The following is a 15607-nucleotide window of genomic DNA, read 5'->3' as shown; positions in this document are numbered from 1 at the left end:
ATATAAAAAAAAACTCATGAAACATTTATATTTTTTATTAAACCACACGTTTGGTTTTTTATAATATTTAATTCGCAATTATAATGTTTAATTTTAATTATATAATTTTAGTGTTTTAGTTTTGTAAAATTAGGAATCTTGATCTTATTACTAAATGTTTATTCACTAATAGTTAAATTTGTATGTTAAAGATGACATGGCATTAAGTTGAAGACATCAAAATTAATATCTTATAATATTTAAATTAAATTGTATTTCTAGACCTATTTTTATACAAATTTTATAAAATTAAGAGATAAATTGTGAAATCCAAAAGATGAGCGTGGCTCATACTTTAATGAAGAATATATTTTGAGAAGAAAAACTACTAAGATGTGAAAAAAAAATATAGAAATCATACAAAAAAAAAATAATCCATGTATTAATATACTAATCACATCAGAAAATATAATCCACAGGGTCATGAGTGAATGTCTTTAAATTTATCCATTTTGAAAAATAAAATGCATATTCAAAAGGAAGACAAACAACAAAACATTAGAAGAACTGGTTAAAGCCAATATATATGGCTAGCAATTCAAATTCCCTTAAAGCAAAATTGCATGGTTACATTTTAAGAGTGAAGTTCTACCGCAGAGTAGCCAACTTGTATCACCTAGGAAATGCCAAGCTTCATTTCTTTGCATTGACCAATCGTGCAAACTAATGATTTGAGAGTGGTTGATGCTAACTAGACCAACACTTGCAAAACATAACACTAATCGAAATGAATCCAAACACTTCATATCCTTCCGGTAAGAGTAACACCAATAATTTCAACTCCCTCACACCACCAACATCAAGTTAAGCTAAGGTAGACATTTTGTTAGGAATAGAGGTTTGGATATTAAAGGTCCTCTAGGAGGCAAAGGAACCTATGACATGTAATGGGTGATATATTACCAGGAAGCCAGTTAGTAGAGTGAGTGGTTAGATTAGTTAGACACGTGTGACATTAACTTCAAGCATGCACAAAATTTTCACTTTATACCCATGGAAATTTTCACTCATAAATTTAAGATTTAAATATATTTCTAATCTTTCAAATTTAAGGTAAATGTATTTTAAATTCCTAAAATTTAAATTACTTTTTTTAGTTCCTGTAATTTTTAAAAATCTTATTTTAATTTTTCAGGTCACCAACAACATATAAATTACATATTAAAACAATTATGTTACATCAATTAAATTTAACGTAATATTTTTACTAACATAAGTACTAGTAGTGAGATTTTATACGATAATATTTGGCAGGTTACCTAACAAAACTAAATATAAAAACTAAAACAAGAATTTTGAAAATTACATAGACTAAAAAAATTAATTTTTAGTTTGAGGGGTTAAAATAAATTTATCTTAAACTTGAGAGACTAAAATTATATTTAACCCTAGATTTAAAATCCGGACCAATTTGACCTGTTGGACTAGGATCGGGACTCGATGGCTGGCCAATTCAAGTCAATTATTAAATCGGCCATTAATTACATAATTAAATGAGTATAAACTCGGGTTCAACCAGTGAATTTGGTATAATCATGGTTCAATTTGGAGGTGCAAACCCATTTTCTTATAATTTTGATCTAGTTTCTATCAAACTATATAAAAGATCACATTTAAAACCAACTCCCTTCAAATAAAAAAAACACAACTGAAACCTTCTGGAATCAATCTTTTTTACACTAAAACAATTTATTAAAATTAATCCTTGTTGGTGCCTCTAGATAAAATTTTAGAGCCACTAATTAGGTCAGTGTCTAGAATAGTAGAACTCTATTTAACAGAAGTAAAATGAACAAAAAACTACTTGACCTTAAAGGACTCACCAGCAGTTGTCGGCCTACTTGATATGATAGTGGTATTAGCTTCCCTGTGGTGTTCACCAGATTTTGAACTGTCTCCGCCCTGTAATTCCTGTCTATCTTCATCCTGCTTAAGCACTTTAGAAGTTGTCACATTGTTTGAGTGTATACCATTTAAAACAACATTCCCAATATCACCAGAAGCCTTTTTCCTATTTTGAGAATCAAACACTTAATTCAAACCAATGTGTTCAACAATAGGGAGATTCATGGTAGTAATAGATTGTAAAGAGAAAGAAAAGGTGGGGAGAAGACATAGCTACCGGAAGTATTAGTAACTGGATTAAGAGTGGAGAGAGAGGTTGTGCAGGGAGGATTTAAGCATGAAGGCGATGACGAAATCATCAAGGCGAGCATAATCGAGCTTAAAAGCGGTGAGGTAGGGATTGGGTAGAAGCAAGGGTCAGAGGAAGTCAACGAAAGGGGCAACGTTCTATGAGAGAAAGAGAAAAGGAGTGTTAGTTAGTTAGTTAGGGAAATAGAGATTAGAGGGTTAAGGGTAGTTATAGTTACAAAAAGATGGAAAGAAGGGAGGAAGGAGAGGATGTGGCGGGTGCAAGAACGGAAGACGGAAGAGGTGGAGGCCAGAGAATAAATGATATCCAACGTGTTTCCAAGTTGCTAGAGAGGCTTTAGGATATTAGAGGAGAGCTCAATGTTACATCGGTCATGCCTTGAACAAATGTAGAATATTTTCAGTACTACATAGGTTAATCAAAAAATCGATGTAAAATGGTACAAATTTACATGGGTCCTGTTTAAATCGATGTAAATGTCCTAACCTTTTTTATTTAATTACAAAAATGTTATCACATTCATATTTTACATCATTTTTAATAAAATCAATGTAAAATTGCTTATGTAGAACAAGAATTCTCTATAAGTGATAATACATATAAAACTGTCCATATTCATAATAATTATGATGTTATCAAGAAATAAATAATATTATTAAGTATGTAATAATTTTGTAACATTAAATGCATTAAATTATTATTTTAAAATTGTTTATATTCGTTATAAATTTGATGTTATAAAAATAATTACAAACACATTATTTTTACTTATTAATGAATTTTGAGTAATTTATCTTTCAGAAGAGTTGTTGAGAATTTCAATAGATTATAAAAAAAAACAATTACAAATATTCATAAAATCATTCAGCAACATAAAGAAGATGAACAGCACCATAAAAGATCAACCAACAGCTTACTCATTTTATTATGATGGAATGGGTATATATACAATGAGAAAGAAAAGAAAGAGACAAAAACTGTTACAGGGAGAGAGAGAGCAAAACAGAAAAAATAACAGAATGGGAATCTCTGCAAAAATGAAATTCTATTAAGAGCCCCACTCAAGCTGGGAATAGATATACATCATTCCCAGCTTGGAACGTAGATTGTGAAAGGAGGAAGGAGATAGAGCCTTGGTGAAGAAATCTGCAATCTGAAGAGAAGAAGAAACTGGCAGCAACTTAATCACACCATTGTTGACCCTTTCTCGAACAAGATGACAGTCTATATCGATGTGTTTTGTTCTTTCATGAAACACTTGACTGGATGAGATATGAATGGCAGATTGATTATCACAAAAGAGAAGTGCAGGACGGATAAAAGGTACACGAAGATCATCCAAAAGGTAGATAAGCCACTGAAGCTCATAGGTTGTAGATGCAAGAGCACGATACTCAACTTCTGAGGAGCTTCTGGACATATCTGTTGTTTCTTTGATTTCTAAGATATAAGGGAGTGACCAAGATAAATTGAGAAACCAGTGATAGAGCGACGTGAATCAATACAACCAACCCAATCAGAATCACTAAAAGCTTTCAAGTGAAGAGAGCTTCTAGCATCAAGAAAAATACCAAGACCAGGAGCTTGTTTGAGATAGCGTAGAACGGGAAAAATAGCTTGATAATGAGTAGTAGTAGGCTGTGAGACAAACTGACTAAGATGTTGAACATGTGTAATATCTGGACGAGTGTTTGTGAGATAAATTAAACAACCAATCAATCATCTATAAACAGACGGATCTTCTAGAGGAGTTCCACTGGAAGCAGATAAACGGTTTGAAGAATCCATAGGAGTAGATACATGGCAGCAGGCTAGCATACCAATATCAGACAAAATGTCAAGGGTATAATTTTTTTGAGATAAATGAATCCCTGTTCTGTTTCTTGCAACTTCCAATCCAACAAAATAGGATAAATCACCAAGATCCTTAATTTTAAAAGTTTGATCAAGAAGAGCAGTGATGCTGCGAATTTCAGAAAGATCATTGTCAGTAAGGACTATGTCATCCACATTCACAAGAAGAGCAATATGAGAGATATCATTGAATTTTAAGAACAGTGAATGATCTGTAGAGGAATGATGATAGCCATGAGATAAAAGAAAAGATGAAAGTCGAACATACCATTGGCGACTTGCTTGTTTTAGCCCATATAAAGATTTTGTAACTTACATACTTGGCTGGACTTAGTAGATGATAAACCTGGTGGAAGCTGCATATAAACATCCTCGTGAAGTTCCCTATGTAAAAAAACATTGTTAACATCTAACTGTTTAAGAAACTAGTCACTAATGGCAGCCACACAAAGAAGAAGACGCACTGTAGTGAGCTTAGCAACAGGGGAAAAGGTATCAATGAAGTCAAGTCCCTCAAGTTGAGTATATCCTTTGGCTATGAGGCACACTTTATAGCGTTCAATAGAACCATTTGCATGTTGTTTAACCTTGTAAACCCATTTACACCCAATGGCTGATTTATTAGGAGGAAGAGAGGTAATGATCCAGGTATTGTTCGCTTCAAGGGCAGTAATCTCCTCTCTCATAGCTTTAATCCAACAGTCACTTTTGGAAGCATCAACAAATGAAGTTGGTTCAATTATGGTAGAAAGTGATAGTGTTAAATGACGAAATGATGAAGATAAGCAATTATAAGAAATGTAAGAATCCAAGGGATAGCGAATACCTGAAGAATGGTGTGATGTAGTCGATGTGAATGTGACATGAAAATCTTTAAGATATGAAGGTGGTTGACACGAGCGAGATGATGGACGAAGAACAATGGGAGAAGAAGCAGCCTCAATAGAAGAAACAGGGACTATAGATGTATTTTGAGAAGTTTGCATGTCAGAGGAAGGGTCACTAAGATTATTATTAGTAGGATTAGGAAGAGATGGAGTTTCATTAGAAGACATTGAAGTGAGATATGGAAAATGATTTTCATAGAAGATGACATTGCGAGAAACTTCAAGTTGATGAGTGTGGAGATTAAAAGTCAGGTAAACATTGGTATGAGGCTTAAATCCAAGAAAAATACAAGGGTGGACCCTGGGATCAAGTTTCTTTCTATTGGCTTTTATGGTACTAATATAGCAGAGACAGCCAAAAACACGAAGGGAGGCAATATCACATGGTTTACCATAGAGTTTTTCAAATGGAGAAATATTTTGCAAGAAAGGAGTGGGGATGCAATTAATGAGATATGCAGCATGCATCAGAGCAAAACACCAAAATAAGGATTTAAATTAGATTGAAAAAGTAAAGCTCGTGTAACGTTTAGTAAATGTTGATGTTTTTGCTTAGCAATTCCATTTTGTTCAGGGGTTTCAATACATGTTGTTTGATGTATAATACCTTTTGATTCAAAAAAATTGAGTCATGGAAAACTCAAGACCATTATCAATACGAATTGCTTTAACATGTCTTTCAAATTGTGTTTCAACATGTTGAATAAAATTTATTATATGAGTATGAGTTTCAGCTTTATTAGTCATGAGAAAAATCCATGTGAAACGAGTATTATCATCAACAACATTAAGAAAATACTTGTGTCCATGCAAAGAAATTTTGGAACAAGGTCCCTATATATCAACGTGAAGTAAATCAAAAGGATTAGATGCATAAGAATTACTCAAAGAAAATGGAAGCTTCTTTTGTTTAGCATAATGACAAGTGTTACATGTAAACTATTTTTCACTGTGAATACATGGATAATGTTGTTGCATAAGTTTTAAACTGTTATATGACAAATGACCCATGCGATAATGCCACAAATCGATAGGTTGAACATGACATTGAGGCTATAGTATGGTAGAAAACAAACAAGAATGATGAAGAACAACAGAGGTCAAAGTGTAAAGGCCAACATTCACATCAACTATACCAATCTTCTCTTTAGTTTTCACATCTTGGATAATACAAGAATTAGAATAAAAATGAGTTCACAATCAAGAGATGAAACTAATTTTGATATTGAAATTAAATTGAAGGTGAACTTAGGAATATATAAAACATTATTTAAGAAAAAGGGATTAGTAAATTTGACAGATCCTGAATGTGTAGCACGAAGATGTTGGCTTGTAGGTAGTTTAACAGTAATGGGAGTAATGGAAGTATATGTATAGAAATTAGAAAGAGAAGAGGAGACATGATCTGTAGCACCTGAATCGACGACCCAAGGTGTGTGCTGATGTGAGTTAACAGAATTAAAAATTGAACAATATATACCTGAAGAAGAAGGGGGGTGGAAGAGGTAATAAAACCAATCTGATTAATGTGAGAAGGAGAAGCTGAGTTTCCTTGAGTGGACTGTTATATTAAAGCCATCAAGGCTTGATACTACTGAGGAGTGAAACGAAAATCCTGAACCTCAAGAGCTTGTTGTTGATCTAATTCAGTGGCTCTACAATCATTAGCCATAGTGTTGTTGACAACAAAATTCTTCATATTAGAAAACTTGTGACCAGGTGGAAAACCATGCTTGTGGTAACACACGTCCACTGTATGACTAGATTTCCCACAATGAGTGCAAATCTTATTTATTTTATTGGAGGAATTTTTTATGCATTTGTTGTCATTGCTAGAAGGAAATCCATTCTTCCTATAGCAAGTTGTCTCAGAATGTCCAAATCATCCGCAATGAGTGCAATGAAGTGTAGAAGCTGATGAAGTACTCTTGGGAGTAGCAACAATGAAATTGTTACCTATCAATTGGCGTTCTTGTTGTGCAACATAAGAGAAAATCTTTTAAATAGGAGGAATGGGATCCATGAGAAGAATGTGGGATCGAATATTACTGTATTGATCATTCAAACCACGTAGAAACTGCATGGCTTGGTCTTCACACTTGCGTTGCTCCATAACAGAAAGAACATTGCATGAACACTTGATGGAACAAGTGCACAAAGGATCAGGTCTAAAATTCTCAAGTTCATCCCAAATGATACGAAGCTTGGTGAAGAATTCTGTGACAAAGAGATCACCCTGATGTAGTGAAAAAGCCTCAAATTGTAAATCAAAAATGCGAAGAAGGTCACTTTGAGAGTAACGAGATCATAAAATCATTCAGCAACATAAAGAAGATGAACAACACCATAAAAGTTTAACAACAACTTGCTCATTTTATTATGATGGAATGGGTATAAATACAATGAGAAAAAAAAAAAGACAAAAACTGTTACAGGGAGAGAGAGAGCAAAACAGAAAAAATAACAGAATGGGAATCTCTGCAAAAATGAAATTTTGTTAAGAAATATCTATATCTATTAATCTATATCTATTATAAAGGAAATATGTTTTGGTAATTACCCTTGTTCTATTTTTGTATTACACATTATTACCCTTAAATTTAACAAATTTTTTTTCTTTCAAAAATAAATATATAAAGGGGATTGAAGTATGTAATAATTTTTGGTCTCCACTTTTTAATAGACCATTATACCCCCTCAAATGTAAATTATTTTAATATCTTATCTAAATAACTATTTATAATCTTCTAATATCATCTCTATGTGTAATTATTAGAGACGTATCTTAACCCCTCTAATTTATCACAATAACAATAAATACATATTATTAATTTATTAGCAAAATAATAAATTGGATCTTTGATATTGCAATGGTGCAAAGAAACCCTAGGCTTATATGGACTATAGAGAATGATCTATGTTTGTAATAAATCTAACGTTATAAAAGTTAATTAAAAACACGTTTATCATAATAATAATTAATATATATTATTAATATATTAGTATAGTAATAAATTGAATCTTTGATATTGAAGCAAGCAAAGAAATAGTAGACTCATGGATTATACAGAATGCTAAAAGAGAGTTTTTATATAAAGAAGACAATTGTAATTCAATATTTTAAATTAAATTTTAATTATATATATATATATGTATATATATTAATTTTGAATTTTTTACTAAATTACATTTTTTTATAAAAAAATACCAAAATAACACCTTGTACACTTTAATTCCCCAATTAGCACCATTCACTGTACAAGGTCAGAATATTCTGACCTTCATTTTTTCCTCCCTCGCCGGCGTGGGCTACCGAAATTCGGTTTCTGGGGAACCAAATTCCGGGTAGCCAATTTTTTTTTCCATTTTCCATTTTGTGTTTGATGCACTGCTTGGCCGGGCCGGCATCGTTTCGTTCAACGACGACGCTGGTGTTTGAGATGATCCTGATGACGGTGAGGGCGTTGTTGCTGCCGGGAGTGAACCCGGAGGAGTGGCGACCGACGGTGAGGGGGAGGGAAATGTACTAGCAGGCGAACTCATCGGCGATGTCGGCGGCGAGCTCGTTGTGGACGACCTTGTAGTACATGTAGTGTTGTAGAGGAGGAGGAGCACGAGGAGTGCATAGGTGAGGACGATGCGGAGGAGGAAGGTGAAGCGGTTGAGGTGGTGGTTGGCATTGGCGAGGAGGGAGGAGGAGAAGAAGAGGAGAGCCTGGAAGAAGGAGAAGAAAAGGATGGAGGAGGCGGTGACGTGGGCCATGCCGCGGATGAGGGAGACGTTGCGGAGGAGGGAGCGGGCGACCCAGGAGGATTTGAGGATGACGACGACGGGGGCGAGGATCCAGAAGAGGCGGAGGTAGAGGAGGCAGGGGAGAAGGAGGACGAAAATGGAAAACAAAAAAAAAATTGGTTGCCCGGAATTCGATTCCCAGAAAACCAAATTCCGGTAGCCCACGTCGGCAGGGGAGGACAAAATGAAAGTCAGAATTTGGTTTCCGGGGAACCGCATTCTGACCTTGTACAGTGAATAGTGCTAATTGGGGCAATTAAAGTGTACATAGTGCTATTTTGGTATTTTTAAAAAAAAAATTAATTCAGTAAAAAATTCTATTAATTTCCTCCTTTAATTTTGACATATATTTTCATATAATATATAATATATATAGTTATCATTTTTATATGAAAAAACTTTTATTAAGAGTTATGCTTATGTTATTTACTAAAAAGGTGAAAATATGTTTTAATTATTTTAATTGTTTTATGAGAATGGAAAGAAGGACGTTGTGGTCATTTGTTAATTATTTTATTATTATTATTATTATTATTATTATTATTATTATTATTATTATTATTATTATTATTTTAAGTACAAGAGGAGGTGTTAAGTCAGTTTCTACGTTTTTTATTCATGACTCTATTCATTCCCTTTTTACACTCTCTGAAGACTCAGGAGTAGGAGACCAACTGAAGATTGTTGTCACTTCTTCTTCTGCTCATCTAGGTAAGGGGGGAGTAAGAAACCTCACTTAAGGGTGTGGGAATAATTGTTGGGTAGTAGGATTGACCCTCAATTCCTTGCCTAATGCATTCTTATAGGAATAAACAAAATATGAATCTTTTCTGTTTTGATGTACAAGTTTTCTATTATGTTCGTTGTTGGGTGTGATACATGAATGTGTTTAATTTTAAAAATAGATAAGTTTTGACATAAATTAGAGTGCTTTGTGGGTTTCTGTGGGAAACCCTATGTGGAGCAATTATGTATATGATTTGTTGATGAGAATTGAGGTATTGAGTATGGATTTATGTTTTAGGTATTATTTGGAGGATTTTTACCGATTGATTTATATGATTACATGTTTGTTGTGAAAAATTGCCTGATTACAAAGTATAGGTTCGCATTGAGGGCACCAGGCGCAATTCTTTGCACTGAGCACAAATTAATAATTTCTTAGGAAAATTGAGTCGGACTTAGGAAAATTGAGCCAGACTTAGGAAAATTGAATCGGGCTTAGGAAAGTTGCGTCGAGCGCAAAAAAAGTTGCGTCAGGCGTAGGAAAGTCACGTCGAGAGCGTGTGAAGCTATATCGGGCAGATTTCTTCGCTTTAGGCGTGACATTAAATTCGTCGAGCGCACTCAGGGCGTACCAGGTGTGCTACTCTGCTTTTGGTGCGACATCTAATTCACCAGGTGCGAGTTGGGGCACGTCAAGTGTGACCCTTGCTGATGTCTACATGTTTCTTGTGTGTTTGGAGGTACAAATTAGATGTGAACTGTCTTGTACTGATTTGATGTGAATTATGTGTTCTTATGAATGTTATGATGAAGAGAATCCCTATGTAACAACTTGGGGGAGTCCTAGGGGATAGTGCGGTTTAGATGTCTCGATTCCACCCATTTGTGAGCACGAGACATAACTTGCGCAACTTCACTATCCCGACCAAACCCTAGCAGTACACCCTTCTAGTTGAGAGTGTATGGGTAGCTCCCTACATGTACTCCTAGACTACCTTAGGTGTGTTGTTTAGGCAGCACACCAGTGATATGTGATATGTGATATTGGCGCCACATGCATGCATTTTTTAGTTTAGTCGTTAACATCATTGCATGATGAGTGACTGTGTATGTGTTATTGTTGTATGTGTAACTTGAATTTGCACTTGGTTAATATATATCTATGATTGTAGTTAGTATGATTGTGTGTGTGTTGCTTGATTGTTATTTTTACACCTTAACCTGAGTGAGATGTTTCTCACTCCCCTGTTTGTTCTATTTGTGTATTTTATTGTGTTGCAGATGACCATCAACATGAGGATGTTGGTGATGAAGCTTAGGCTTCAGTTGGGCGTGTTCTGATAGGATATGTGATATCAGGGCGTAGTTAGAACTAGTTTAGGATGCTATTTCCATTGAACTATTTTCAAAACTTCAGTTTCTCTTCTTTTTAATTTCCGCATTTGAGCTAGTGTTTATAAGTTTATGAATGTGAATCATTTACGTAAGATATTTGAGATTCTGATTTTACTTATGAAAGATTTTAACGATTCCTATTTATTATGTAATTATGAATGTGGGGTAGAGGGTGTCACATTTATTTTTTATTTATATTTAATAGTACTTTATTTTATGTTGTTGATAAAATATAATAATTATTAAAAATTATTAAAATATTTTAATTTGCTTATATATATATATATATTAGTTTTTTCATTTCATTTTTATTTTTTATACATTTTTTTAATTTATATCTGGTAACAATTTATTTTTAAATTTTTTCTTTTGAGTTTGATATATGTATTGCATTAGTTTCTTTTATTTTTACAAATAATAGTTTTATATATAATTGTTTTTTGAGAATATTTTGAAAAAAAGATAATTATTGTAAAATTTCTTCCTTTTATATTATTAATAAATATGAACAAAGCAAACAAATCACATTAAATAAAGGACACAAATATTAATGATTATTTATCTTTTATCGTATTACCAGTACATTCTATAGGCAACTATACAAAATCTGGCAAATCATATAAAATTATAATTTGATAATTATTTATTAGTATATTAAAATGAGTTTAACTTCTGTATAATTTTTTTTTAAATGTTTTACGAAGCCTATTAATATCATGATTAGAAAGAGAGTCCAACTCATTTGATTAATCAATAATGACAAGATTTAAGTATAATTTATGCATAAATATATATTAATGAGATTTGTATTAAATATACTTGCATAATATCAAGATAAATCTCTAATTTTAATTGAATAACAACATCAATTACATATAAAAAAACTTTACCTAAATTTGTCTTATGTATAAAATTTTAGATATGTTTAACAAATATTAAGATACAAAATAAGAAAAATAACATAAAACAAATATTAATTTAGATCTAAATAAATTTGTATCCTATAAATTATTTATTGAATAATGAACATCACAAATAAAAGTATCTCCCTTCAAACAACATAAAACAAAAATTACATGTTTGTAATTATAAAGTGAGAGGTAAATTCACTACAGAAAAGTTTAACCTCTAAAAAAAATTGAGGCACTGAGAACTAGTTTATAATTTTTTAAAATGTTATTGTTCCATTCCTTTTTTTTTTTTTTTCTTTGCAATAAAGTATAACATGCACATAGTATAGATGTGAGGATATTGGTTGAACAAGTTAGTTAATTGCTTAAACTTATTCAATAAGATATAAGTTCAAATTTTAAATTTTGAAATTAAATTAAATTGACGTAAAATTGATCTCCCTTCTTATTTATTGTGTATAACAGGAATAAAATATGTTTAGTTGACATAATTACAATATCCAATATAAATAATGATATTTGATAAAAACAAAGATATTTTTTGGAAATAAAAATTAAATATTTATTCATATTTAAATTATAATAATTATATATAAATTAGAATAATGTATGTAAACTCGTAAAGATTTTAAAAAAATTTAAATATAAATTAGAATAATTATATTAAATGAGTTTTAAGGATTTTTTTTAATAAGATAGTTGTTTTTAATTTTTTTCAAGGTTCGTGTTTTTTCAAAGATTTTTTAATCACTTATTTTTTGATTTATCATTTATTATTTTTAAATTTAATTTTAATATATATTTTTAAAAAATTAATGATTAAAAGAGTTTTGTATTAAAATTCGCATTGTCTTGTCTCTCGTGTCTCATGACGAATATAAATGTACCCCACCCATCCCTACAGTCTTCACTCGTTTATTCCTTCTTTCAACAGCTTTCGGTAGATATGCTCCCTTTTTCATTCTTGGAAATTTTATTTTCTTTAGTTTTTTCATTCTTGCTTACACTCCCCTCACGCGAAATTTTAACACTATGAATGTCTCAATTAGTCTTCAGTGTGTCTTCATAGTGACAAGTGTTATGATCATTTTTTAAAATCGGTCATGTTTTACTTTTAAAATTCATTGTTTGATCGATTTTAAAAAATTAATTTTAAAATCGGTTATTAATAGCATTCCAAAACAAAACTTACAAATTAAACAATATTATATAGTTCATATACGATTTTGTTAATTAATGAGTTTTCAATAGACTAAAATATTTACATTTCTTATGTTACTCCTAAATAAACTAAAAAATACATACAAATAATAAGAAATGTTAAATGTCAACTATAAATATAATCAAAAGAGCTTTAAATACTTACAATACATAAATATAAACATAATAAGTTAAATAATATGCAAAATAATTTTGCATCCTAAACTACAAAGCTTGTGTAAAACTAAAAAACATAAGTTATAGCTAGTCAATGTAAAGGTAAATGAAAAATGTAGCCCATTATTCCTTATGATGTTTATGTCTTCTAGTGACAATGATGATCGACCTATAAAAATATGTTAAAAAAATTAGAACAATTAGTAATAACTCAAAAAACATAATAAAATCATAACTTAAAATAAGATCCGTATTTAATTTTTAGTTAACTTAATATATTCAATATAAAATATATTTTAAAAAATAAATAAACTAACACAATCTATAATAAGTGACCTAATTAATTATAAGGCACCTAATTAAGTTATGGATTTTTATCACATATTTTTTACTCTAAAAAATTAATTTTTATACTTCCCGTGAAGAAAGTGTTAAGGATGTGCTTTGTACAGTTTGGAAAATTAACCCACTTCAAAACTAGGCATTTTGTGTTCGAATGTTCTCTAGTGTAATTTTATTACATGTTTTAGGCTGCCATGACAAATCATAATATGGCATTGTTACATTAAGCCATACTTTTATTCCTCAATATGATTAGCTTCATAAGCCATTTCATTAATTTTACTTTTATTCATTTTATTGTTATTTTTTTTTTGTTGGCAAAATAATATTAAATCCATACTGCATGCACCTTCACAATAACTCATGCTTATTACTTTTTTTTCATTTGCCTGGCAGGTTGAGGGCTTTATGTTTATATCCTCATTCATTTTGATCATTATATTTAAATATTGAGTGATAAAGTTGAATTTTATTTTGGGAACTGCATTTAGTCTAGTTGTGTACGTGGTAGTTACACTACAAAAAAAAATATTAAATAATAGAGGTTATTTTGCAGAGGTTTTAAAAACCTCCTAAAGTTATTAAATTAGGTGAAAACACTGCAATTTTTTTATTTGATTTATGGAGGTTTATAACCTCTCCTAATTAAATAATATTTTTCCCCTAAAATCTTATTTTTTTCTAAAATAAAATATTTTTGCACTTAAACTACCCGCGCGCCTCCCTCTTGTCAAAGAAATGAGAAAACCCTAAACATAGTTCGACGTTCGAGTGCCATCCTTGTAGTGAAGAACATTTGTTTCTTTCTCAGATGATTCTTGCATAGATAACTCAAGCCATACCGCCATTCGAATTTGCCTTACGATCATGGGCATGGTCTTTTTGAAAGACGAAGTCATACGAGTTTCTCCTTCAATTGAATCAAAGCATAGAGAAATCAGAAAACCCCACCAATCCTATGCTTCTACCAATCGCCGTATCGTTGGAAACGCTTAAACTCATTGATTTTGGTCCCAAGCTTCTACCGATTGTCGTACGTGCTTCCCATTGCCGCAACGGTCTATACACAGATATTTCCACCTTTTTTCCTTAACTTATATTTTTTTTTATTAATTGTGGTTTTGATTTGTGATTTATAGGTCATGGTTTCATGGGGGTTTCGTCATTAGAGGTGATTATTAAGTTTTGGCTCTGATGGGTTCTTGGGGAAATTGATTTTTTTTTTTTCAGGGGTTCAAGTTTGTTGCATCGTCGACCCACTTCAAAGAACGGTAGATTACACTCAAGAAGGAGATTTATGCAGGAGGCACTATTGCTAGTTTATTTACTTTTACTCTTTTTCCCCCCAAATCACTCTGTTTCTTACCTATAATTGACTTATTTTCCTTTTTTTGTTAGTAATTTTTTTAATATCTATTATTAAATGAAATTTGGTTTTGTATCATTTTTATGTTTTTGCTTTTGAATCATGTAAAGATGAAGTTGCCAAATCATACCTGGAAATTAAGTACTTATAATAACTATAAAAGCTATACTACGATGAAATTGGAGTGGAGAAAGAAAAAATGGTGAAGATATGTTCTTTAATTTTGGTAGAAAAGAAGGAAAATAAGGAAAAGAACATTCTTGAAAATAAAAATGGGGTTAACTGCCATATACCCTGTTTGGTTTGTATAAACGAACATGGGAGGCAAACTCATAAAGAAATGTGCATGGATGGATCCTTTATTTTGGTTCTCTCATCATAGGCAGAAAGTGCTACAGAAGGATGCATGATGGTTGTTAAGAAGTGGATTTGTTGTTTTGACCCTTATAATAGCATGAACCTTATGTCAATTTGTCTGGTTCATCACTTAATAGGTATTACTTGCAAGAAATTAAGGTTGTTGGGTAGATTTTTCTAAATGTATATATAAAGTAACATTTCAGGAGTACTTTTGTATAAAAATATTGAAAATAAGAGTATTCAAATTCTTTAAAATGTTGTAATAAATTATACTTTTCATTAACCCAAACATATATGAAGAATAAGTTGACAATGAATTGCTATGTATATATTACATTATACTACTTTTTTAATAATTTTTTGGGATGTTTTTTTAAATTATGGTTCTTAAATTAAAAAACTT

At 31.4% G+C, this 15607-nt stretch overlaps 1 protein-coding gene and 1 long non-coding RNA gene across 38 annotated transcripts in view; one reads left to right on the top strand and one right to left on the bottom strand.

Moving 5' to 3' along the window:
- Positions 1–2810, bottom strand: part of LOC109790629 (uncharacterized) — a 28083-nt gene extending 25273 nt beyond the window's left edge. For 24 of the 37 annotated variants that reach the window (XM_083061707.1, XM_083061708.1, XM_083061712.1 and 21 more), the window contains exons 1-2: positions 2162–2585; positions 1863–2050 (exon numbers count right to left, since the gene is read on the bottom strand). Coding sequence is in view for 9 of the 37 variants with exons in the window: in XM_083061744.1 (XP_082917870.1) it covers positions 1863–1964 (102 nt within the window). In the remaining 28 variants the exon portion in view is untranslated. Of the gene's footprint in view, positions 1–1862; positions 2051–2161 lie in introns of all 37 variants that reach the window. The other 13 variants (XM_083061737.1, XM_083061736.1, XM_083061739.1 and 10 more) reach the window with 7 other exon arrangements.
- Positions 2811–13618: 10808 nt separating this feature from the next.
- On the top strand, positions 13619–14922 carry LOC145950906 (uncharacterized). The gene is made up of 2 exons (XR_014428738.1): positions 13619–14511; positions 14618–14922. It is a non-coding gene; the product is annotated as an uncharacterized LOC145950906 (long non-coding RNA).
- Positions 14923–15607: the final 685 nt, after the last annotated feature.

The sequence above is a fragment of the Cajanus cajan genome, chromosome 8, assembly GCF_000230855.2.
Source record: "Cajanus cajan strain Asha chromosome 8, NIPB_CcT2T_4, whole genome shotgun sequence".
In the NCBI taxonomy this organism is placed as follows: domain Eukaryota; kingdom Viridiplantae; phylum Streptophyta; class Magnoliopsida; order Fabales; family Fabaceae; genus Cajanus; species Cajanus cajan.
Note: the sequence above shows the minus strand (reverse complement) of the source record. Positions and strands in the feature narration are given on the sequence as shown.